This window comes from Nomascus leucogenys, chromosome 1a (genome assembly GCF_006542625.1).
Source record: "Nomascus leucogenys isolate Asia chromosome 1a, Asia_NLE_v1, whole genome shotgun sequence".
Taxonomy (NCBI): Eukaryota; Metazoa; Chordata; class Mammalia; order Primates; family Hylobatidae; genus Nomascus; species Nomascus leucogenys.
This window is the reverse complement of record NC_044381.1, coordinates 105,252,545-105,280,357: the sequence shown is the minus strand read 5'-3', so window position 1 is coordinate 105,280,357 and position 27,813 is coordinate 105,252,545. Positions and strand designations below refer to the sequence as shown.

The window sequence follows — 27,813 nt, the reverse complement described above, 5'->3', positions numbered from 1 at the left end:
TTCGGAGTCCCAAAGTCCTGGGATTACAGGCATAAGCCACCACATCTGGCCCTGTTGAATTTTTTGATAATAAAACATGTAATGTAACTAGGCTAATGAGGAAGATGTTAGGCAATGGAGTTGTCAACAACAGGAATAATTATGGACTAGGGCTGTATGCACAAAAAATATATTCACAGTTTAGAATATCATTGTGAAAAAGGGAGGTGGGGGAGATCTCATGTAATATATTAAACCAGAAACTCGGGTAGGAAAGAAAAGAATGGAAGCCACCATATCCTCGAAGTACTATACACGTGCTACATTGAACATTTTGAGATAAACAGAAGAAACCAATCATTGACAATGCTGATTAGCTAAATGTAACATGTTGTAGAAAACTGAGAAGTGTTTTATGAAAGCGTATGATCACTTAAATCAATAGAAAGCTGGGAAGAAAGTTTGATTATTGTTATGTTTGCTTTAGAAGCAAAACTGAATGACAGCTAAGAGAATGGTGTAAGTAATACATACTGACTCTTTGGCCTTGTGAGAACAGTAAGGTATAGGCTGTCAGTCTGTGTCTGTCTATCTGCCTCTCTGTCTCTCTCCCTCTTTCTCTTTCTCTTTCTCTGTCTCTCTATCTCTCTGTCCGTCTTCAAAAAATCTATAGTACATGAGTAATGCTGGCACAGCATGGTTTACTGAGCTGTTCACTAGAGCTTCTAGGAGAGGGACCAGTGAACATCCTTCTCTCCACACGACTTAACGAAACAGATCTGTTACCTTAACCAAGAACATAAGTTACATTGATCTAGTGTGGAAGAGTAGCAACATGCCGGTGGCAACTTGAATTCCCAGAGAATAGCTGCGTGAGGGATTTGAGGGATTAAACTAAAAAACCAGGCTCTTACTTGAAGCTCTTAGGGGAGAGAAAACTCCTAGTACCAAAACCATAAATGTCTGATAGCAGCACGTTTTTCAGGAAGCATCACCATTACTGAAAAAAGTTTCTTCATCAGAAACATTTCTCATCTAAGCCCTCATGCCAACAACCCTCCACACCCCATGAATTGGGCTTAGAGCCCCTCATCCCAAGATTCCCCCAGTGGTGGGTAATGTGAGTTCCATGGCGATTAAGAAACTATCTCCTATTAAAATAAAAAATTGTCATCTTTCACCTAGTCAGGCTATAAACTTCAGTGTCATCCTAACTTTTTCCCTCACCCTCAGATTCAGTTAATTGTCATGTCCTATCTAACAAGACCTCTAAAATGCATATCTCCTCCGTTATCCATTCCCAGGCCTCTCCAGTGTCTCTCCTATGTCTGAGACATAATGGCAAGCTGATAAGGCTGTACAGTGGCAAGGTATGGAGTAAATGATAAACTACAGGGGATACATTTTTACATGGTTATTTCAGAAACACAATAGACACTGGCATATTACAAAGGCATATTTCAGATTTCCCTTTGAGCACACTGTTTTCTGTCTCTGAAATCTCCTTCCTCCTTTGCTCCCAAGAGCATCTGTCCAAACTTAGGTTAAATGTCACTGACTTTGTGAAACTTGTTAGACTCCCCCAGGCAGATTTAGCTATCCTCTGCTTTGTCTTTGTTTAGTACTTTTCATTTTCTTCTGTTAGAATATCTATCCTGTTCAACTATCATATAATTTTAAATAATTTAGACAAACCCAGTAGGCTGTAAGCCTTTAGCAGGTGCAGCTCATGGCATTAATCATCATATCCCCAGCACAGAGTCTCATGCCTGCTATATCAGCTGCTCAATAAATATATGCTTGAAAGTCTATATATAAGGTGAAAGGATTAAAATGCCCCTGGTTGTTGCCATTGTAGAATAATTTATTTGTATGCTTTCTCCAGAGTGAATTCGGTTTAACTTTCAAAAGTATATTCTAACAAGATAAAAGAATGTCTCTCTTTTGCCCTTTTAGGCTGACCTCTTCAACCCAAAGCCAAAATGTCCTCGGATTAAGACAGTTGATATGATTAGTGTTAGGAAAGCTTTTACATAACGAGATTTGGTTTACTTCAAGAAAATTTGGATGAATATGAGTCTCATGCAATATTTTAACATTGTAATTCATTGCTGACTCTACAGGGCAAAGGAGATCATAACCCTTAGTCCAATTTAAGGATGATGAATTGCGGTTTTTTACCAACAAGGCAGAGGATCAGAGATGTCTTGCTTCAGGTATAAAACTGCAAATTGCGTTTATATTTAAAGTAAGCAAATGCACTGCCATAATAGTTGATATTTTGCTAAAGTAAGAAGTTGACGTCATTATAGTGATAGTTGCTAAAATAGGAACTAAAACTCAATTAGTAAATAAATACCTCCTCTGTGCTGTGAATTATGTGATATGGGGATGGTGCCAAAAATGATGCTCAGTCTGGCACTGAGATGCTTACTATCGTGTTTGAATGTTGAGAGAAAGGAAAATCACAAAGCAATAAATACATACCTCCTGGAAAAAAAGAGAAGATAATCATTTATAAGTAATCCAAGAAGGTATCAGGAACATGGGTCCAATTATTGGTATGGGAATCTTAGATGGGAGAACATTATAAGCAAAGACACTTAAAATGTCAGGGTTCTTTGCATTCTCACTGAGGATAGCCTGATATTACAGAGAAATGGGACTTCTAGTTGGATGGTAAGCATGAGGACCCTTGAGAGAGGGCTTAATGCTACCCATGCACAGCGATTAGGACTCTATGAAATGTCGTAAGGAGTTATTGTAGATTCTTAAGCAGAGAAACAACATAATGTAAATAGAAATTTCAAAATACTATTTTGATCATTGTGAAATGTCATGGATTTGGCAGGTACTGGAGGTAGGATGATGAACTGGGACAACATTCTATTGTTAAGTTTGGTTAAGTTTGGAGCAATTCTGCTACTTACATTCTTAATGTAGTGTATGGTGCTCTAACTGCTTTACTAATAGTTTCTCAATAGTTTTTTATACCCCTACCCTTGTCTAGGTCTGGGTCTAGTTTGGGAGTTATTTAGAACACTAATTTAACTATGACAGGCATAGTTTAAATAGACAGCATCAAGTAGTGAAAAGAACAATAGGCCGGTGGCTTTGGTCTCGTTTAGCCACAACTAGCCACAGGATTGTGAGGAAGTCATTTGATGTCCTCAGGCTTTTCTTTCCTAATTGGGAAATAAGAGTGCTGACCTATATGAACTCTAAGGTCCTTTCAAGTGAGCTTTGTGCAAACAAAAGAATTAAGGGAAGCTTCCAAAATACTCTCCTTATCACTGAGCACCTAAAATATTGAGCACACTTTAATGAATACTAAAAGTAAGATGACTTCCACACTTAAAATTCGATGGAATATTCCACCCTCCTACAGGATAGGTCGTGGGTTCATGATGACTGCAGTATGTAGACAATTACCTTTTCCAAGAATGTGTTATAATGTAGAAGAAAAATAGCAGAAAATTAACCCTTGTATATGTCACAGTGTGCTTACTGTATAATTTAAGTGGTTTAAATAAAGCCACTTATTTGCATAATGATGTTTTTGAAACATATACCTTAAAAATAACAATACTAAGCATTGATTTGAAATTAAAACAAAAATAACAAGTGTAAATTAGTCTGGAAAGGATGTCATGTCACTATATAATTAGATATGTTAATAAACATGTGGGCTATCAGCTATGAAGGTAAAATTAGCATGGAAATATATTTTAAGATAATGGATCTGTATTTTCTGTTGAACACTTATTTTATTTTATTTTGCAAGCATTTATAGATTTCCATCAGTTTGTTAACCTCTATAATACGGATATGACCATATTAGACAGATGCCTAGAAATAAGTACTTCACTAGTATTACTTATCTAAATTGAAGTCCAAATTTGATCACTGCCTGAAATGATTTGTAGGAAATGTGGTGTGAAACATATCAGAGCACTAAGAGAAACACCACAGATAAGGATTTCTAATGTCATAAAACCAAACAAATTATTACAATGTCTAGACAGAGTCCAGAGACATGATGGAAAATTTTTAATAAATTGGTTTTATAGACCAAACTGGACATTTGACTTAAGCATCATTTAATTTTTCAAATCAGTAAAATGATGCATAGCAGAAAGTTTGGTTACTTTAAAAAGACAAAGGAAAAGGATATTTTAATTCTTGGAGTATTTTTCTTTAGCCAACAAATATAATACCCAGAACCTAGTCTAACTAGCTCTGTCATTGTAGGTTTCTGGGTGTTTGGTAAAAATGCAGATTCCTGGGGTTTCCTGCAGATATATCAGGTCTCTGAACACCTTTGAAATTTGTATTTTTAAAAAGTTCTTGAAGGGTGTTTGTTATACAGATTTAATGTCAAGACCACTTTTCTAGAAGTACTGTTTTGTTCTTATTCTACTATTGGAAACTTTTACCTGTCATTTTGATGACGGATATTGGAAAGCAGGGTTCTGAGTTTCAAGGTTGAGTAACAGGATTATGCTTTGGTACCTAGAAAGAGCTGGACATAACCAGTTGTTTTATTAATCATAAGTGGTCTTTTCCATCTTCCAGTTTCTGCCTGAAATTGAGAAAGATAATGAAATACACCCTGATGTCAATTATTAAGCTCTATGGGTAGACTGTGCATTTATGTTATATAAAACAAAATAGCAGATATTGAAAACTATTCTATTTTACTTTCAGAACACAGCTTTTCCCAGAATGATTTTTTTCATGAGTTGGCCTTATAATCTTTTTTTCTTCCATAGAATCACCAAATTTATTTTAAAATTCTATAAGATCGATTGACTTTAACGTTAGATAAAACATTCCTAATATGCTGGCACTGGCGTTAATTGTTAAGCAATCACAACCTCTGCTAGTAATACTACTGTTTAGGTTGAAGATATCTATCAGGAAATTCTTGAGATCACTGTCCTTTACATGTAGATATAACCTTTCCACTTGCCTTCAACTGAAGTGATCATTCTCTTCCACTCCCAAATGTATTACAAACAAAAATGCTTAGTTCACAAAAGGAGATGATCTCCAATTTGAAGCTAGCAGCTGTCAATAATTTACTTGATGGCAAGCAGCATATCTTGTTAGCTAAGTACTTCTCATGACCCACAGAAAGTTTCCATGTAGTTGTCCCCAGTGATATGTAAGTCAAGGAGTGTTAGTTAAATTTTGCTGGCCCCTTGGCACTGAAGTAGGAGAAAATTATATTTAGAAATTTGGGCAGCTTTATGCTAATGAAGTTTCTTTTGAATCAGAATTTTAGACTCAGGCGACAATGGTATATTGTCTTCTTCCATGGCTTAATCAAGAATCATACTTTGTTTACATCAATACAGATGTCTATAATTATGGTAAATTAAGTTGGTTTTCACTTCCTGAAAACCAAATCATCTTATTCGTGAGCTTCTTAACTTGCGCGCTACATGACTTAAATAATTAATAGACAAATGTCAATGTCTTCCATACAAATTCCCTTTTCTCCTCCAATTGTCTTCTTTCTTTTGCACTACAAATTTTTGGTGCAATATTCTTTATTATGTTAAAGTTTGAACTCAGAAAGGAAGGGACCTTCTCACATTTTAACAATCAAATTTTGTCTTGTGGTCTTGTATTGATGGTGATTTCCTGAGGTTCTTCCACTACCTTGTTCCCCTGGAAATGTGTTGGTCACTGTTAGATAAATTTGAAGATTTCGTCCAGCAAAATCCTTAATGCCTTGGGAAGGTGTTAAGACTGATGAATCTGACTAATCTGACTATGGTGAAGTCTAATAAGAATTGCTTTTGTAGTCAAGACGGTTCATGAGAAGATCACTGACTTACCTTTTCATGTATCTTGTCTCTCTTCTTCCTGACTCGACAGCTCCTCCCACGGTTCGTATTGTGCACTCAGGCTTGGCCTGTAACATTGAAGAGGAGCGCTACTCCGAAAGGGTCTACACTATCCGGGAAGGAGAAACCCTCGAGTTGACTTGTCTAGTCACAGGACATCCACGTCCACAGGTGAGTCCCGAACTGTGACACTGGAGAAAACATTCTCTGACTTTTCTCAGAAGTCAAAAGGTGTATATTTTAGAATATTTAGCTAAAACTGTGTGTGCGTGTGTGTGTGTGTGTGTAACTCAAGTGCAAGTATGTGTGCAATGCAGGACAAGAGTGGGGATTTCGGAACATTCAAACTTGAGCTATCTTGTGTATAAGATGAAAAAAGAAATTTTTGTTTTGGTATTGTGGGAAATGTAGAAGACACTTCTAAGGAAGCTGTTAAAGAGACAACTACAAAAATATCTCCGTAGGATAACAATTCATATGGCAATGAGTTTATTTTAAAACATGGAACATGATTTCATGATGACATAATTGCAACCGAGAGGTATTTGTTCTGAAGAATGTGAAGCATGAGGTCACACGTACTTTTCTTACTCCTAGTTATTTTATTCATAGAAAACCTTGAAAAACAAACAGTTGCAGATGCTGCATGCACTCAGGCCTTCAGAATCATCATCTACAGCTTTCTTAAGCTAATTTAATAGAAGCAATAAAAATGGAGACTTTTAAAGGGTACTAAAATCACAACAATATGCCAAGGCAAAGCCCGGGCGTGGTGGCTCACGCCTACAACCTCAGCACTTTGTGAGGCTGAGGCAAGGAGATCATTTGAGGCTAGAAGTTGGCGACTAGCCTGGGCAACATAAGGAGACGGTGTCTCTACAAAAAACAATTTAAAAATTGGCTGGGCCTGGTGGTGCACACCCGTAGTCTCAGCTACTCTGGAGGCTGACGTGGGAGGGTCATTTAAGCCCAAGAGGTCAAGGCTGCAGGTTGTCATGATTGTACCACCACACTCCAGTCTGGGCAACAGAGAGAGACCCTTTCTCAAACAAACAACAGCCAAAAAAAAAAAAAAAAAGAATAAAAAATGCGTAGGAACAAAAGAAACAGTTATATAGAAGATAATATGTTTAGGTTATATATAAATGATGCAACAATCTAATTTAGATGCAGAATATTGAGGATGTTTTACTCAAAAATTGATAATTCTTATTGTCAATAACCTTAGTAGCTTAAAATTCACGTTTGTAATCAACATAAGCACTATGGTAGGAAAAGTAGTCGCACTTAGTAGACAAAATTACAGATTTTAAGTATTTGTGTTACAGGAAAAAAAAAATCCAGCTAACAAATCTACAGAGGGAAAAGCCAAGAGTAATGTGCAGATTTTATGAACTCACCATTTTAGCCCTGTTTTTAACTTCTGCCATTCTTAACTCTTACTGACGGATCCTTAACTTAAGGATCTTTTTATTTACCATTTTGACTCTGAAATGATAAAAATAGAAATAAAAAGCATCACAGAATGAAGCATTAAACAGATAACACCATGGCTAAAACAGAAATGGTAAAATATGTTTAATAAAACTGATGCTGTTGGTAAAATGAAAAAGAAGAAAAGTAATCTAGAAAGAATAATTATTAAAAATGTTGAAAAAGGAAAACTCACGATAACTAAAATTTCAAATTATAACATTTGCTATTAACTGAAAATGGATTAAAGAATAAATTTGTCTTAATGAAGTTTAGAGAAACACAATTTGAGCCAGGATAATTATGCTTGATAGAAAAAAATGATTCCAAAAGACAACATACAGGGACAGACTGATGACTGATAATTGTTAAAATTTGAAACAAGGAAATGGATATGTGAAGCATTTTCATTTTAAAATTTATACAGAAAACAATGAAGTCCAGTGAAAATAATGTTACCAAAAATTTAAACAATGATAGACTTAATTCAAGATAATATTAACTCAAAGAAAATACAGTGTTGTTACAATTTGATTATATTGTTTGTTTTTTAGACATGGAATAGAAATTTCAGAATCAAAAGTTGAGATCTAAACAGGAGGGTCCAAACACATCCAAAAGAAGCCTTGAAGGGCTTTATGAGAGGCAATTTATGGCAAGAGAAGTCTCATTGAGGCTCCCATTAGTCCCTCCCTGAGTGTACTAAATTTACACCTTCTGAACCCCAAATTACATTTAAAAATGCAACTTCTTATCTCTGTTTCTAACACACTCCAGGTGTTGCTCTGCTGCCTCTCTCTCCATCCTCCTGTCCCTTTAATATTAGAAATTTCCCATTTTGTCCATACATTTTCCGTTTTTATCATTCACAATCAGGAGTACAACCTTTGACCTCTAGACAAACCAGATTAGGTTCTGAAACAAAGTAGATCATTCATTTTTTTTTCCCCTAAGCAATTCCATTTTTTGGAAACATTTCAATGTGTTTTGATCCTAAGAAAAATGTATTGTTTTGGTATCAATTTTTTTTATTCCTGGAATTAATTAAGGTGTTTGCAGGTGAATCAGTTTCAGCTTATATTGTCCGTTGAAAAATTAACTGGGCCTCTTCATTGTCAACAAACTGTATAAGGAAAGCTGACAGAATACCTGGGGCTTGGCATCCTGGTCAAAGTCTAAAGGGCATGCTGTTGGCAGCTGGTCCTGAGGATGATTTTTCTTGGCTGATATAAGAAAGATGGAATGACTTTCTTGCTTGGTCTAGTCTGAGTATAATGATAGTTGGAAATGCAGTGGAAGAGAGAGGTTCCTCATTCACTCATCAGCAGATTTATTAATCTGCTGCCTGTTCTTTTTTTTTTTTTTTTTTTTTTTGAGACGGAGTCTCGCTCTGTCGCCCAGGCTGGAGTGCAGTGGCGCAATCTCGGCTCACTGCAAGCTCCGCCTCCCGGGTTCACGCCGTTCTCCTGCCTCAGCCTCCCGAGTAGCTGGGACTACAGGCGCCCGCCACCACGCCCACCTAATTATTTTGTATTTCTAGTAGAGACGGGGTTTCACCGTGGTCTCGATCTCCTGACCTCGTGATCTGCCCGCCTCGGCCTCCCAAAGTGCTGGGATCACAGGCGTGAGCCACCGCGCCCGGCCTGCTGCCTATTCTTATAGCAGTAAGAGTAATAAAGTTTGTTTATTTCTAAAAGTATTGTAAAGAGCATTTTTTCTAGCATCTTTAATTTTTTTATGGTATATTGTTTAGTGATGGGTAGTGGCCTGAGAGTATTGATATATCCAAAGAAAATAAAACAAGTGAAGGATAGGTCAGTACGATGCAATGGTTAAGAGCATGATGCTGGAATCAGGTTGTCTGGATGTAACCCTGGGTCCACCAGGACTAACAGTGTGACCTTGGAAAAGTTCCGTAATCTCCCAGCTTTCTGTGCCTCCGTTTTCTTTTTTATGTATTAGGGATGATAATAACTATCTTATATCATAGAATCCTTTTGAGAGTTAAATTTATATTATGGATATATATACACACATATATTCTGTGCGTGTATATATACACATATACGTATATATACAAGCACACACACATACAAATACAACTATACATTCTTGGTACATAAGCATTATGTCAGCATGTAATAGAAACATGTTGGCTTTATTATTTTTCAGTAATTTAGGAGGATCAACTCTAAGATCTAGATTTGGATGTGTAGGTATGAAAATAAGTAGGTTTTAAAAATGGTTTTAGCATTCCTATATCCTGCTTTAAATTAGATGCATTTAAATCAATTTCAGTATTTGTTGTGTTTTATTGCTCTGCACAGCCTATACATCTCTGTTAATTAGCCTTTTTAGCTCGCAAGGAATAGAACTACGTTCAGACTACCTCGTTTAATGAGGGTTTATTACGAAGATATATGAAAAAGTAAGAAAGAAGGAGAAAAAGTAAGTGTTTGCGAGTAAATCTAACAATCTAGCACAAAGTCTAGATGTCTACAGCTTCAGGATTCAGCTACCCTTTTTCTTTCCCTCCCTGCCCCCCTCCTTCCCTCCCTGCCCCTTGCCTTCCCCTCCCTTCCCTTCCCTCCCCTTCCTCCCCTTCCCTCCCCTCCCTCCACTCCCCTCCTCTCCCCTGCCCTCCCTTCCTCTTTCTCCTTTCTCTTTGAAAACTGTCATGTCAATAATTTAAATACATTATAAATATAGTCTTCTTGCAAATGACTTAAACAGTAGGATATTTAATATCAGTGTTTCTCTTCTCACTCCTACCTGCCGTCCTTCCCAGAAGTAGACATTAAATAGATTGGCATATCACCTTTCAGTTCTTGTTCGATGCATTTCCTTAAATATAATTATTTATGTTCATGTTCCATTTTGAATTTTTAATAAATGTGATAATGAAAAGTATTATTCTGTGACTAGAATTTTTCACTTGGCCGTGTGTCCAAAACACCAAGTATGGGTCTAGGCTGGTAGTTCTTCATGTGTGGTTTCTGGAGATAATTGATTAAAAATGAAAATTCTCACATCCCTTCACATTAGAAACCCCTGCATTGGGGCCAGCAATTCATGTTTTAGCAAGCCCTCCAAGAGAATCTGATGTACGCTAAAGTTTGAACCAGTGGCTTGGATCATTGTCTGCACTCAGGCTGAATAGTTCTTTGTATGGGTGCCCTGAATTTTGCTGTGAGTACTCTCAAATGTGTATAATTGCTGCTGTGTCCTTCATCATGAAATTACTTACAGATGGTCACTGTTATAAACAATCCAATGAATACTTGTAGGGTGTATGTTTGTGTTGCCTGTATGTACATCTTTGTGAAATGTATGGTAGCATTGCTGTAGCATAGTTTCCTTCCTCAAAATGGAACTATTTAGCCAAAGTTGAAAGGGACCTGTTACTTGCTTTCTCAATGGGAGTGTATTTTTTTTTTTATTTTTGGCAATGTGATGCAAGAAAGTAAATAACACTCTATTGTAGTTTAAATTTGCATTTTAAATCACTAGCCAATTTGAACATTTTCCCACATGTTTATCAGTCATTTGTACATCTCTATTTACTGGTTGCTCTTACCTTCTCTTTTCTTACTAGTTTGCTGCTTATCTTCTTGTAGACTTGTGAAGACAAATATACTACATAAATAAATTCAATTGCTGATAAACATGTTGCCAATTGCACCTCCCAGTGTGTTACTTGTGTTTTAAGATTGTTTAAGATACTTTTGTTCTCAAGTTTTTGTTTTTAAAAGATGAATCGTTTTTGGCTTCTGAGTTTTGTAGCTAGTTTAGCGAGATCTCCTTATATCCATTTTTTTTCTAACATTTTAAAGTCATTTATGTATTTGACAATTTAATCATCAGGAAATCATTTCGTCTTTAGTATGAAGTGTTAATCTAGTGTTCTCTTTGTCTCTTTCTTCTCTCTCTTTCCCTCTTGCCCTTATACAAACAGGATGGTCAATATTCTACTACACAGCTTCAAAATGCTATTTTTAGCGTTAACAAAATTACATTAGTCTGCACCTTTCTGTTGTTCTTTTCTGTACCAATTCCATTTTAACTTCTACAGCTTTACTATATCTATCTATCTTTCTATCTATCATCTATCTATATATGTGTATTTTTAGACAGAGTCTCACTCTGTCGTCCAGGCTGGAGTGCAGTGGCACAATCTCGGCTAACTGCAACCTCCGCCTCTTGGGTTCAAGCGATTCTCCTGCCTCAGTCTACTGAGTAGCTGGGATTACAGGCACGCACCACTACCCCCTGCTAATTTTTGTATTTTTAATAGAGGCCCAGTTTCCCCATGTTGGCCAGGCTGGTCTCAAACTCCTGACCTCAGGTGATTCGCCTGCCTCAGCCTCCCAAAGTGCTAGGATGACAGTTGTGAGCCGCTGTGCCCGGCCTATAATACATTTTGATATATAAATGAGCAGGTCATTCCTTTATAGTTGTTCTAAAATATTTCCTCAGTTGATCTCAAATATTTTTTATCTACCCTATGAATTGGAAAATATTATTTTCATGTTCTCCACCCAAATAAATGTTGAGATTTTAGTTACATTGCATTATTCTTGCAATGAGGTCATATGTAGAAAGTATGATCAGTTTTTAAAAGGAAGTTCTCAGTAGGAATGCTGAACATTTGAACTTTTAATATTTCAGACTTCTCAGATAGCAATACAATTTAATTGTAACCAGTATAATGTGTGGGTCTTTGAATTTCTTTTAATAATAAACATAGTTATGCCTGTTCGCAAGGTTGGAAGATACTGACCTTCTCCTTTCAAAAACAAAACAAAGAAAAAAATGTGCATCAATCAAAGCAGCTCTGCTTTTCTTCTTTTTATATGCTGGCATTCTGGGTAAGATTTCATTTGAATAATATTTTTCATCACTAAAATATTTTTGAAAGCCACTCTTTAAAAATAATTATGTAAATCCAAAACACTAGGAAGCATTAAAATTGTCTAGTAGTTTATTACACCTTAACCTTAGTGAGCATTTGCTTTTTGCATAAAAAAATTTGGCTGGGCCATTTTTCAATTTTATAATAGAATTGTATTCAGTCATTTGATTGTTGTATAAATGCATTTTTAACTACCAAGGCTGTTGCAGAGTTATTGATGCTTTTGTCCTTGTTAATCTTCTATGCAGATTCTCAAATGGTAATCTTACCATGATAAAAATCTTAGCAAACGTTAGTAGCCAGTTCTTCAGTTTGAAACCATTAGTGCTACATGTATTGTTCTTTGCAGATATTTTATATATCTTGATTCATATTCCTATACTTGTTTCTGATTTAGTCTATTACATTTTTTACAAAATGAGAATGCATGCACTTGAATAAGAAACATACTAGATTTTTGGATTTATCTCCAATTAATGTGGGCAGGTTTAGGTTCTACTATAATCAAATATTATGTTAACTTTTTTCTGTTTTATAAAATTAATATAATTTGCTTTTTTCATCTGTGATAAACATATCTAGACTGAATCTGTCTGCTATATCATGTTAGAGAGTTTCCAACTAAAATAACTAATACTTTTTCAAATAATCTTTGGATAAGATGTGGAAAATGTTTAGGATAAGCATCCAAACATTTATTTTTAAAAAAATCCCACAGCAGCTGGGTGCAGTGGCTCGCTCGTGTAATCCCAGGTCTTTGGGAGGCCGAGGTTGGCAGATTGCTTGAGCTCAGGAGCTCTAGACCAGCCTGGGCAACATGAGGAAACCTCGTTTTTACAAAGAAATAAAAAAATTAGCCAGGTATGGTGACATTTGCCTGTAGTTCCAGCTACTCGGGATGCTGAGGTGGGAGGATTGCTTGAGCCTGGGGAGGTCAAGGCTGCACTGAGCCCTGATCTTGCCTGGGCGAAAGAGCAAAATCCTGTCTCAAAAAAAAAAAAAAAAAAAGAAAAAAAAGATTGTCATATCAATGGCTGCTTTCACAATCCCTGCCCCTGCCTCATATACCTAGTCCCATCTCCAGGTGATGTACATCTGTATTAAGTTCATGCTTATATGAGTGAATGTACTTAGCATAGCTTGTTTAGGATGAAACACTTACAGTCTTCCTTATCATCTTCATATAGTTTTGTTTCCATTGATTTTTATATACAATAAGAAAGGCTTTTTGGGGTCAACATACTCCTAAACTGCTAATACTTTTCACTCTCAGTGTATCAGCATCAACCAAAGATTTTTAGAAATTTTATTAAAATTCTATAGAAAAATTATTTTTGTTCATCATATTTACCTATCCAGTCTTCTCTCAGAATTCATCTTTTGTTTAATTTTATGAACAATCTAAAACATCTCATTCATTCCAGATACTATCTCAAAAAAAAATTAGTCAGTGTAGTTAATGAGACAATATGTGTAGATCATTTAACAGAGTGCCTAGCACAACATAAATGCTTAGTAAATGATAATCGTATTTGTAATTGAGTCGTTGATACTAAATAATAATTTATTTACAAACAATAATCATAAACTATTACTGTTATTACTATATACTTAAATTTAACTCAACGAAGTAGGTGGAGTATTCTTGTCTGTTCCATTGAAATTTGTCTCTTCTTTATGCCCGGATTTGGCTCCTGGACTTTGAGTAGAGGTAATGTGGGTCTAGAGTGCGATGATACTGGGCTAGGACTAATTTAAGAATAAAATACTCTTCTATGACTTGGGTTAATTATGAGTAAGAATACCTGGAGCTAGTCCTAATAATGCTGTTATGATAGTTCTTCGAAATTTAAACATCATGAGGACTTATAGTAAGTGAGCTAGAGATAGAGGAGCTACCTTCACAGAATATTAAAACTTAGAAGACTCAGGGAGGTGGGAATGTTAGCACATATTTATTATATGAGACTCGTTTTTAGAGAGTTTCCAAGGCATTCGCTGTGAGAAATGCAGTAGTGAGATGGACACTGGCATCTCTGAGAAGCTCAGGGTGGCTGTCCTCTGTATCCCAGGGTGTAGTAGGAGATGCTAGCATAGAACGAGGATCTCTAAACTCAATGGTCTGATTCTGCCATTTTCAGAAATGGCAGAAGTTTAGTAGTAACACTTTAGCAACAGACTTAATAGAGATATCAGTAGCGTGAAGAGCAACAAGGTCAGAATAGCAACCAGAATTCTTTTATCCACAAGGGTTTATGACAATGGATAGTATATCGTAGTGTTTTTAGGGATGAAATACAAGGGTAGCTGACTAGAGTAGTACTTGACTTATCTAAAAAGACAAAAATGACACCTTGAGGAAGTAGACATTTTCCGCTAAAATGGAAGATCACAATCATTCACCCAGTTTCCAAATTTAAACTAGTTCATGGAGCCAACTCTCACTGGTTGAAAGGGAAACCAGGTTTTCTTAAAGAAAGGCCTAGCAATATCACGGAAAGATGCACAAAAATGCTGTCTCAATCCTTCCTTAAAAGGATTTATGGCCATTTTACATAGCAACTTGCACTGGAAAAAGTGAACTAGCAAAGCCTTTTAAGGGCTCTTAAAGGTACAGACCCTGAGCTAGCACTGACATCAATGGACTTGTAATGCTAATGGGGGCTTATGAAAAACAAGAGATAAATGGAGTCCTAGCCTGGTAAATGGATTGATCTATGGTTCTTTCCCCAGACTCCCAAGTACATAATTGGGACCAACATACTTAGCAACAAGCAGGATCCTCACACTGGTTATGTGATCTGTGGAATAAGTCAGAATCATTTTAGTAGAAAAGACCTGGTGGAATCCAATGAAACTGTTTTTCCCAAACCAATGTATGAAATCATCACTAACACTGCTTCTCAGGGGAAACTTCAGAGGCTATATGCTACCATCGAAGCTTTAACAGTGAAGGAGTCATAGTCTCCATCATGCATCTCTTCACTTCACATGTAAAGTAACTAAAAAGTCAGGAGGATTATGATATATAATAGTTTATAGTAAACAACCAAATCAACACAGCTGCTGGATCAGATGTGGTATCTTCACTGGAACAAAATCACACCCCTGGCACTAGCTGGTGTGCAGCTAGTAATCTAACAAATGCATGCTTTTTAATTCTTATCGTGAAAGAGAATTTAGAAATTTGCTCTTATGTGGGATAGACAGTAATCCACGTGTACATATCTGCCCTAGATCAGGGCTAACGCTCACTCTCTGTAATATTACAGTGCACAAGGAACTTGATTGTCTTGGTAACCTATAGACGATTACACAGATGGCCTCCTAACATGATTGTTCAACTTTACAATGGTGCAAAAGTCATAAACATTCAGCAGAAATCTTACTTTGAATTTTGAAATTTGACTTTTTCCCAGGCTCGTGATATGCAGTACGATACTCCCTTGTGATGAGGTGCAGTGGCAGCGAGCTTCAGCTCTCAGACAGCCACGTAATGCTGATAATCTACAGCGTACTGTGTAGCCAGATGATCTTGCCTAACCGTGGGCTAATGTTAAGTGTTCTAAAAAAAAAAAAATGTTGTGTTACTAAGCTGAATTTAAGGCAGTTTAAGATGGAGATAGGCTAGGCTACACTATGACATTTGGTAGGTTGGATGTATTAAGTGCATTTTCAACTCACGGTATTTTCAAATTGTGATGGGGCTATCCGGAGATAACCCCGTTATAAGTTAAGGAACATCTGTACTGGTCCATTGTATTGATTACATTATGGAATTTTTTACCTAGTGAACAGGAAGCAGCGAGTAGTCTGGATGCCATAGTAAGATGTGTGCATAACAGAAGGTGGTAAAAGTTGTTGCTCTTCACAAGTCCTATCACTAAGAATGGGGTGCAGAATAAGATAGACCTTTGGATTCTATGGGCTGCATATACTACATTTAAAATATTTCTTCAAGTCATTTTGTCAGTTAATTTTGAAGGCTGGCAGTTTCAAGGAGGGCTAAGAGCAAGAAAGTGTTCTGCAGCAAGTCCAGCTTTGAGTGAAAATCACCTGACTGCTCAGGCAATACAATCTAGCTGCTTTGATGTTGGATAAAGATGCTATGTAGATTCTTCAGTAAGTCTAAGAAGAGAATCACAGCACACAACTTCAGATTTTGGAGCAAGACTAAACATTCTGCGGCAAAGTACTAATTGCTGTTTGAAAAGCATCTGTTTGGTTAATTAAAAGTAGGTTTTAGTTGATACATGCTCCCTTTGTTGTCCCTTGGTCAGGGAGTTCTGAGCACATTCTACATGCCTTCTCAGAGATTCACAGTAGAATGGAGTCCGTTACTCTAAGCAATGACCAAAGGAATCACACTTTCTTATATTTTTTTTTTCATTCTTTGTATCACTGTTCTAAATCCCCTACATGATTTCCCTGGGGTTATTTCCCAAAATAAACTCCTTTTTATAGAATTTTATCCCACATTTCCTCTTCTCAGCCAAAAGAATAAGACACTACAAATCTTCTGGACCCAAGCTCAATGAGGAGTGTATCCATACATGTGACCCTAGTATCTTCTTCTTTGCTGCTAACCTGTGTTGCTTAACTGTGATTCAGAATTATTGTACTTTTATTTTCAAAGAAAAGCCATAAGTCATTGGCCAGGATATAATGTTTAGTGAAATTTTGTTTTTATTTCTTAAGACCTTTATATAACATAATTAGCATGAATATATTTCTAAGTCTGTCTGGACTGCTGTAACAAAATAACATAAACTGGGTGGCTTATAAACAAAAGAAATTTATTTTTCACAGTCCTGGGGGCTGAGAAATCCAAGATTAAGGCACCTGCAGATTCATATATGATGAGGGCTTGTTTTCTCATACTTGTTCTCTTTTTTATTTTACTCTCACATGGCAGAAAGGGTGCACAACTCTCTAGGGTCTCCTTTATAAGGGTTATAATCCCATTCATGAGGTCTCTACCCTCATGACCTAGTCACCCCCAAAGGCCTCATCTACTAATACCATCCTACTGGGGATTAGGATTCCAAAATATGAATGAATTCTGGGGAGGGACACAGATATTCAGAGCATAGCAGTATAGGCTATATTTTCCTTGTTTGTTCTTCTCATCTCTTAAAAAATGTCTTTTACTTGAACTAAATCTAAGCATTTTAAGTTTGCAAGTTCATGCACAAGGAATTTTGTGTGACAGAGATTTATGATATAAATGCAAAGTGAGGATTTGTTTGGTCCTAACAAGTTTGCCTCTCACATTTTCTGATGGTCAAAATTGGATCATGTGGGAGCTCAGAAAATGGATCTCAAAACTCAGAATCAAAATAATTAGATATATAACTTAGGTGAAAATTTGAAATTAGATGTCTCTTTGTGAAATCTATGTATTTTAATGAAAAATATTATATAGGTAGAACAATAAGATCAGAACCATTGTTTTACTACAAGAGTTGATATGAAATAAGTATTTGAAGATTATCAGGGCATTTCAAGAAGAAAGAAATACCATCTGTCAACATAGAATTGAAAATCTATTGATTGCGTTGCACGTTGTTATAAATATATCATTTTAAGGAAAACAGTTGCAGTTTTTTTAATGTGGAAATTCTGAACAGTTACATGAACATCGATGAATTGGATTTTGTATTTTTATTATTAGAAGACTCTTATTGACATAGTTCAGAAATGTATTATTTAAGTAGGAAGATCACTAAATGGTAGATATTTCACAATATGTTTTTGTTCCTCAGATTAACCAACTTCAGCATAGCCTGAAGAGAGTTTTTTAATCATGAAATGATAATCAAATTAATTGATCTAGTTTATGAGTCTGTATTATGTATATGCCTTAAGTATGAGAGTGAGTGTGTGTGTGTGTGTGTGTGTGTGTGTGTGTAAGTCCGGAAAGTATGAGTTATTTGTTATATCCACCCCTACTTTTTTAAAAAGGTAGCATGAAATAAATATGGTAGCAATCTACTTGTGGTCCTATTGAACACAATTTATCCTTTTCACTTTTGGTTAGCACATTAAAGATGCCAATTAAGACAATTAATTTACTTGAGTTTTCAAATCTCTAATCTAATGAAACACTCATTAAAATGACTTTAAAGGAGGTTTGAGACTTAAGCTTAATAACTTACAAATATAGAAAATACTGCCTATCTGCTTCTATGCTAAGGAATATGCCATCAGTGGTAATTAATAATCTATACAACTGCTGGTTGTAAACATGAGACATTTATTCTAAATTAGGCTTATCACAGCCATTTTCTGAAAAGCTGCAAGATGCTTCAAACAAAATCAGTAAGGAATAACAATCTTTCTGTGATCTGAAAAAGTTAACTTATACTACACAAGGAAAGTGCTTATAAAATGTATTCCCAGAACTGAAAAATAAGAAAACAGTTATTAAGAATGATTCAATCAATTTTTTTTTTTTTTTTTTTTTGAGACGGAGTCTCGCTCTATCGCCCAGGCTGGAGTGCAGTGGCACAATCTCAGCTCAGTGCAAGCTCCGCCTCCCATGTTCACTCCATTCTCCTGCCTCAGCCTCCCGAGTAGCTGGGACTACAGGCGTCCGCCACCACGCCCGGCTAATTTTTTGTATTTTTAGTAGAGACGGGGTTTCACCCTGGTTTCGATCTCCTGACCTCGTGATCCAACCGCCTCGTCCTCCCAAAGTGCTGGGATTACAAGCGTGAGCCATCGCGCCCAGCCAATTCTTTTTTTAAGGAATTGTTAATCTTTTATTTTGACTTCCTTTTAATGCCAAGGTCTTAACAAAAAACTAAAAATAACATTTATTTTCCTGGCAGTTTTATCCTTTTCCATCAGCAAACTTTGTTTTCTTCCTTTTTCTGCTTCTTGTGGTCCATGAGAAAACATTATCTTCTACAACCTGGCCCTTCTTGTTTGCTTACTCGCCTTTGGCAGAAATCATTAAATGATGTTGGATAAGCTTGAGCAGAACACGATCCTTAGTTAATTAGTGCCTTCAGTGGTGGGTTTCATAGAAATTCTCTATTTTTAAAAATTAACTTTTGTGCATCTGGGTCTGAAATATGGTATCAAATTTACGTGATTTTTTTTGTGCTGATATGATACATAATCAGAACAACTCTCCATTTTGAATAACTCTTTGTGGTGTCTTCAGGAAGATGTAGTGTAGTCAGTCAAACTTACAGGTCATTTTGAAAAGAATTTTCTGAAATAGCAGAAAAGCATGATGTCTGCTACTGTACAGAATGAATGTAAACATATTTCATGAGATATGTTAATTTTATATCTGCTAATATCCAGTATGAGTCTAAATGGTTCTCAAATTTCAAAATTGGGCAAGTGCCTGAATTGCGTGATAGTGCCTTGTATTACTTCCTTTGGGCTTCCATCAGAAAGTATCACAAAGAAAGTGCTTAAAACACGAATGTATTCCCTCACCGTTTGGAGGCTAGAATTCTGAAATTATAGTGTCAGGAGGGCCATCATCCCTCTGAGACTCTGGGTAGAATCCTTCCTTGCCTCTTCCTAGCTTCTGGGGGTAGCTGGCAATCCTAGGTGTCCTATGGCTTTCAGCTTCATCACTCCAGTCTCTGCTTCTGTTATCACATGCTTGTCTTCAGATGGGGTTTTCCTCTTCTTGTAATGACACCAGTGGATTGGATTAAGGGCTCACTGTGTTCCAGTATCCTCATCTCAACTAGTTATACCTGCAGCACCCTATTTCCAAGTAACATCACATTGTGAGGTACTAGGAATTAGGACTTCAGTGTATGCTTTAGGGGCACATAATCAACCTGTAACATGTATTATTTATTCATTGAAATTAGATAATACATACTTTTACTGAACAAATTCTAAGGCTACCTTTAAAGGGTCTATTGTACAGCACTGTGACTATAGTTAATATGTTGTATACTTGAAAATTGCTAAGGACGTAGATCTTGTATGAAAACTATGTGAAGCAATGGATATACTAATTAACTTGATTTAACCACTTTACAATGTATACATATATCACAACATCACGTTGTACACCAGAAATATATAATTCATACTTTTCAACTATTTGTTGATAAAATATTAATAAATAGAACACGATAAATATGACTGGTGTGCATCATTAATATTGAAGGAAGCGACAGTGCTTTTCCTACTGACTATATTTGTGGTCCCTTCTACTTGTTCCCACCCCTTCCTCTTGGCTAAATAAGTAAACACCTTATTTGTCACCTCTTCCCAAAAGCTTTGGTTGGTTTAAGAGGCTTGGCTAAGTGCTTCTTCCATGTGGCCACAGAATGCCTGGCCACTTCCCTACTATCATATATCCCAGGACGCTGTTTTGGGGAGTGAATGAGATTATAGGCCTTGGAGTCAAACGGCATGGTTTTAAATTCTACTGTCTCCACTTTCTAGCCCCGTGAATTTGGTTAATTTATTTAACCTCTCTTTTACTTGTTTTCCTCTTGTGTAACATGAAAATAGTTATAGTAAGTATATAATACAGTTCTTTAATGATCAAATAAAGTCATACAAGGAAAGACCTAAAAGTCTGGATAATAATGATTATCATAGAATTATAAAAGAGAATAATCAAATTATTTTCAAATTTTCTGTGTTTCAGTGAACTATAAATTCTTAGAGAACAGAGACTTCATGTTGCATTCTCATTTTCTATGATAGTAAAGTATATATATATTTTTATTTATAATATATAATATATACATTTATATAATCTTATATATAATATATATATGTGTGTGTGTGTGTATATATATATATATATATATATATATATATATATATAATGATATGCCTTAGATAGTCCTGGTTTGTGGCTGTTGTTCCACTATACTTTTCAATAGGATTGTCTCTCTATTTCAAAAAGTCTCCTGCTCTGGAGGATAAAATATATGGGACCTATTGCAGCACCATTCACAACAGCCAGGATACAGAATCAACCGAAATGTCCTCCGGTGGATGAATGGATAATGGACATGTGGGGTATGAACACACAATGGAATGTTATTCCACCACACAAAAAAGAATGAAGTCACATCATTTGCTACACCATGGATGGAAGTGGAGGTCATTATGCTAAGTGAGATAAGCCAGACTCAGAAAGACAGATGTTACATGTTCTCACTAACACGTAAGAGCTAAAAATAAACTAATCTCTTGGAAGCAGTGAACAGAATTGAGGTTACCAGACGCTGGGAAGGGGAATAGGGAAGGCGGGATAAAGAGGGTTTGGTTAGTGTGTAAAATCTACAGTTTGATAGAAGGAATAAGATCTAATGTTTCGTAGCACAATAGGGTGACTATGCTTCACAATAAATTTTTGTACATTTCCAAACAATTCAAACAGTAGTTTGGGAATGTTCCTAACTTACATAAATGATAAATAAGGTGATTGTTACTTCCAATTACTCAGCTTTGATTATTACACACTGTTTGCTTATATCAAAACATCACATGAACTCCACAAATACGTAAAAGTATTCGGTATCCATAAAAATTAAAAATAATTAAAAGTTATATATATATCTATCACACACACACACATGCAAACACACACACAGACACACAATATAGGACCCTAAACATAAAAATTTCACATGTAGAAAGTCTCAAATATTTATTTAATGAGTGAATATGACAGGCATTATTACTTTGGAGTCAAATGACATGATTTTAAATTCTAATGTCTCCGCTTTCTAGTCCTGTGAATTTGGTTAATTTAGTATTTTAATTAATTATGCTGCCTTTGGAAAATACTGAATTGTATTTGCCTGTGCTTCTGCTATTTACCTCTAAGAATTAAGCGTTTAATAAGGAAATGTTCTGATTCACTTATGTCCGTGAGGCACTGTTGGAAGCCATATACCTCAATGCCTGTAGGAATGTATTAAGTGCTCCCTTGATGGCTTAAAATACTTCATTTGTCTTCTTATTTTACTACCCAGCTTGGACTTAAAGACACTTGGGAAATGGGACTCAGTAATATGAAGCTGTTAAAGCCCTTCAGTCAGAGAAAATTCTAGCTTTAAACCCTCTACATCACTTTTGACAACAGCACACAGTTTAAAGTACAGATGTAATGGTGAAACATTGGGATCTCAAGTCATTGGAACATATTCACAAAGTACTAGATTTCTAGACAATATCTCTAAATTTACTGCTTATAATTTATTGCTTACGCCAAACTAAAAAGTTATAATCCTGTGTCTTAATAATACAGAGATGATGAAAGCTTGTTTTTTGTCAGATAAGGAAAAAAAATCAATTTAGTAGAAAATAAAACAGAGTTACAAAAATTATATGCTAAAACATTCATACTGACAACTAGCCATAGTTAATTTTGCTAGAAGGCTTTGAGGGAACATTGTCTATGGCACAAAACAGAAAGCCCAAGGGTAAATTTAATTGCTTTAGAGGCAGAGAGAATTTGGATGCATGAAATAGGATGCATGAGTGATCCATAAGTGATACATTCTATGAAGTATAAACTTCTCTAATATATCTTTGGATCCTCTCTGGAGAGCAACATATTGACTTGACCAATATTTTAGTTAATAGAGTTGGTAAATGTTCCAATATTGTGATGGCACTCTGTAACATTATGTTGAGCAGTCTGAACATTGCTAACATCCTAGTCCACCTCTGTGGTGATTTGGTGTGTTCATGGATTAAATTAAAAACTACATTTAATATACCATTAGACATGCAGGTAAGCTAAGTCAGTAGCTGCCTAGGTACAGGCAGACAGTCAAAGATACATCATCCGGGCAATGCTGGCTTGCTTCTTAGGCAGTTATCCACAGGAGAGCATTAACCTTGGTAAAATAAGGCCACTCCAGGTTCTAATATTCATTTTACAAGTTCATAAATATGGTTTTGTTAGTATAATGGAAGTAGATTAGAGATGGGTTTGCACTTTCCAGACTCATAAAGGCTGACACATGTACAAATGATCCAAAGATCAGATTGGGGACATTTCTCATTATGTATGAGAAATAACGAGAATGCATGCAAGTCAACCAAGGAACCAAATAGTAATCAGTTTGACAAGCAAAAACTTTTGGCTGGGGGACCTGAAGGCCATCTTACCTACTATGGAGTAGGAAACCATGGGCTTGAGTCCAATAGCAAAGAGTTTCTCTCTCAAACAGTTCTCAAATAGGTACTACTTGCCAAGCTGTCCACTCACAAGCTTGTTTTTCCATTGTCAGGGCTGACCAATTACTGTTTTGGTTGATGCATTCTTTCTTTAGCCATATTAATATTAATACATTCAGTCACATTACAATCAAGTCCCAGAGATGTGTTAACAATTCGGCTTCATTAAGCTGACTTTGCATGTATCTATTCCAAATTGTACATAATTAATCCTAACTGCCCTCTCTGAGGATAGTCTCTTTTCAGTTCTTTAGGATGGGTGCCTCTTCTTATATTTTATTAGAAAAACAAAATTTTGATGAAACTTTGATTTTATCTTATTTGTTCCTTTGCATTTCATGAATATGCAGACTAAGCCTAGAAAAATTAAGTGACAAGACCAAGGCCACCTAGATTGTTGGGGACAGAGGCTACCAAAATGCTGACTTCAAGCTGCTTCCACTGTACTGCTCTATGTCTTCACACGTTTATACACCTTCTGTCCCCTTTTTAGGACTTGCATACTTTTCAGCTTTGTAGACTGAAATGATCTTACTTGACTTGTTCAGATTTTATTTTATTTATTTTTTTTTTTTTTGAGACGGAGTCTCGCTCTGTTGCCCAGGCTGGAGTGCAGTGGCGCGATCTTGGCTCACTGCAAGCTCCACCTCCCGGGTTTGTGCCATTCTCCTGCCTCAGCCTCCCCAGTAGCTGGGACTACAGGCGCCCGCCACCACGCCCGGCTAATTTTTTCTATTTTTAGTAGAGACGGGGTTTCACCTTGTTAGCCAGGAAGGTCGTGATCTCCTGTTCAGATTTTATTATCATCACCCATCGAAAGCACAACCAATGTAACTAACTCCAGGATTTTTCCACTGTCTTTCTGGTTACTTATTAAATCGACTATAGAAAGGAAAGCTGGTGGTTAATTTTTGTTATTATTTTTTAAAAATAGCACTGCAGGATTATCATCATTTCTTAAAAGGCAAAGCAAAAACAAAACTATATTCTTCTGAAAATGGGGTTTGAGAATTTGACAATGACAAGCGCTGAGCATCAAAAAGATTTAAATTTATGGCAGAATGCATAATTCTTTCTCTCTTTGGAGTTTTACTTACAGTTTACCTGGTTGCTTTTGTAACTTGCATCAAATGTAACAAAATGGTATTCATGTAATGTTTATTCCTAACTGCAGTGCAGATGCATGAAGTATATATATATATATATATATATGTATAAGGTTATGTTCTAGGTGACATGCAAAACACAAAGTGTACCCTATCACAAAATATAAAAATTTTAAATTTTATTGCATTAAATAGCAAAAAACAGATTTGAGTGAAGCATCTTCTCAGAAGAGCATACCAGTATTCATGCGATCCCTTTCCAAATCTCATTTTAATTTACTTTTCTTGAAAATAGAGGAGTGATTGAAATTCCATTCGTTCTTTGTGAACTTTTACCCTCATCTACCAACTTATTGCCCTTTCCCACAATATGTTTTCCTCTCTTTTGCTTTCTATTTCTTTCCCTAACCCTCGCTTCTCCTTCCTTTCTGTTACCACAATCTATACATTTAAAAGAAGCATTCAATATTTGCCCAAAATTAATAGCCATAAGCATAATAATGTAACAAAGACCTTTGATATGTGATGACTTCATCACTAAAGAGATTTTTGGAGTGTACATTTGAACAATAGACATTTTCACTGCCTTTCCATTTAAAAAATGTATTTTGTTTATTTATTTATTATTTATTTCTTAAGACAGGATCTTTTCTCTGTCGCTCAGGCTGGAGTGCAGTGGCATGATCGTAGCTCATTGCAGCCTCAACTCCTGGGCTCAAGCAATGCTCCTACCTTAGCATCCTGAGTAGCTAGGATTACAGGCACAAGCCACCACACCCAGCTCGTCCATTCTTAATATTCACATGTATTTTACATGTTTTAAAAGATGACAGGTTGTATAGAACTGATTATCTGTTTGAATTTTTTTTTTTTTTTTTTTTGAGACGGAGTCTCGCTCTGTCGCCCAGGCTGGAGTGCAGTGGCATGATCTCAGCTCACTGCAAGCCCCGCCTCTCGGGTTCACGCCATTCTCCTGCCCCAGCCTCCCGAGTAGCTAGGACTACCGGCGCCTGCCACCACACCCGGCTAATTTTTTTTTTTTTTTGTATATTTAATAGACACGGGTTTTCACCATGTTAGCCAGGATGGTCTCGATCTCCTGACCTCGTGATCTGCCCGCCTCAGCCTCCCAAAGTGCTGGGATTACAGGCATGAGCCACCGCACCCTACCCTGTTTGAATTTTTGTAAGCATCTGTCCATGAACACTTAACTGGGAATTTCTAGCTCTTCAGGTCAACTATTTATTTAGTATTTTTCCATGGAAAGTTGCATGAACATCAAGTGACTGCATTAATGTCAAATATATCAGTATCTATTAGTATATAATGACACCAGCCCATGAAAACAACAACAACAACAAAAAGAATGAATGGCCACATTTAGAATGCTTATGCATATATTCGTTTTTCGGAAAAATGATAATAAGGAATCTAGCATTTTCCTGGCTTTTCTATACAAACCTCATTTCAAGGTATCCAAATAATTGTTGAAGAAAGTGTCTTTTTTTTTTTTTTTTTTTTCCAAGACGGAGCTCTGTAGCCAGGCTGGAGTTCAGTGGTTAGATCTCGGCTCTGCAAACTCCGCCTCCCGGGTTCAAGCGATTCTCCTGCCTCAGCCTCCCGAGTAGCTGGGACAACAGGCGCACCGCCACACCCGGCTTATTTTTGTATTTTTAGTAGAGATGGAGTTTCACCACGTTGGCCAGGCTGGTCTCCAGCTCCTGACCTCAGGTGATCGGCTCACCTGGGTCTCCCAAAGTGCTGGGATTACAGGCATGAGTCACTGTGCCTAGCCGGAAGTGTTTCCTTTACTGGTGAATTTCAATTAATACATACTGAAGAAATTACGGAATTGAAAAATCAGCGTTTTACAGCACCTAGAAAATAATGGATTTATGCAGTGATCATTAATGACTGCTAAAATCATTAGTTGAAATATGCTGAGGAAATTAAAAATGGGTGGGTCAGTATGACAATACCTAGATCCTATGGTAAGTCCTAACCTAAGAATGGTACAACCAGATAATATATACCTCTACGAGCCTCTTGATAAGCACTAAGCTCTATGGTGCCATCCATGATTTATTGATGTTCTGTTATCATACACATTTTAAAAATGGAAATAAACACAATTAAGCCTCTAGAATGAATTACAAACTCTGGAAAATACCTGGATAGAGAAATGTATTAATTGGCATCAAAATACTGTCACTAAAATACATAATGTATGAAAATCTACAGGGCAAATCACCTAGTAGCTGACATGAGATGGGGGGAGAGGGGTGAATTTTATAGATTAATTAAGATACTTAATGATCATGTCATCGTTATGCAATGGATAGACCTTTTCCAGATTCTAATTTAAAAAAAAAATACTTAAAAAGATATTTTGAGGCAATAGAGGAACACAACTTGGTTATATTATATTAAATTAGATTGGTTATTTTATATTACATTAAATTATTATTTCATAGGATATTTAATTATATTTTATTTTATATTCATTGAACACAACTTGGTAATTTTATATTAATTATATATTTTATTATATATTGTATACCTTATATAATATATTAATTATATATTTTATTATATCATATATACCTTAAATATTATATTATTTTTGTTTATATTACAAGGTTAAAAAATGGTATTATGGTGGTTTTAAAAAATGTGTTTGTTAGAGATTCATACTGAAGTATTTACAGAGAATATGATATGATGTCTTGAATTAAAGACCAATAAAATAAAAATAAATTATTTAAAGGTGAGAGGGAGGATAGGGGAACTATGAATGGCAAATTATCATTTGTTGAAGCTGTGTGATAAGTATATATGGCCTTACTAAACCATTCTGTTTACTTTTGAGTCGGTTTACAATTTTTCAGGATAATACGATGAACATGAAAAAGTAGCACGGGATTGACTGTAGCACGCAGATGAACAGGTGATAGAGCCTCCAGAATCCTGTGCCATAGAGCTCTCCACAGATCTCCACAGTTGGAGATTTAGTCTGGAGAACATTTTAAACCATTGCAAGCTAAATATCTAGAAAATGGTATTTTTAATCATAGTAAAACACCTATAAAAAGTTTAACCTTGAATGTAGTAACTTCCTGCTACAGCCACTATAACATGGGTTAATCAATATTTAATGAATTGTACACGAGAATTAACTTGCTTTTTTGTTTGGGTAATGAGATAGATCGATGTCTGACAATATCTTTTTTTTTTTTTTTTTTTGAGACGGAGTTTCACTCTTGTTGCCCAGGCTGGAGTGCAGTGGTGCGATCTC

At 36.0% G+C, this 27,813-nt stretch overlaps 1 protein-coding gene across 3 annotated transcripts in view; it reads left to right on the top strand.

Annotated features, from left to right (window-relative positions):
* Positions 1-27,813, top strand: part of MDGA2 (MAM domain containing glycosylphosphatidylinositol anchor 2) — an 832,668-nt gene that overhangs the window by 385,707 nt on the left and 419,148 nt on the right. For 2 of the 3 annotated variants that reach the window (XM_030813906.1, XM_003263751.4), the window contains exon 2: positions 5,866-6,005. In XM_030813906.1, coding sequence (XP_030669766.1) covers positions 5,866-6,005 — 140 coding nt within the window. Of the gene's footprint in view, positions 1-5,863; positions 6,006-27,813 lie in introns of those variants that run through there. The other variant, XM_030813910.1, reaches the window with a different exon arrangement.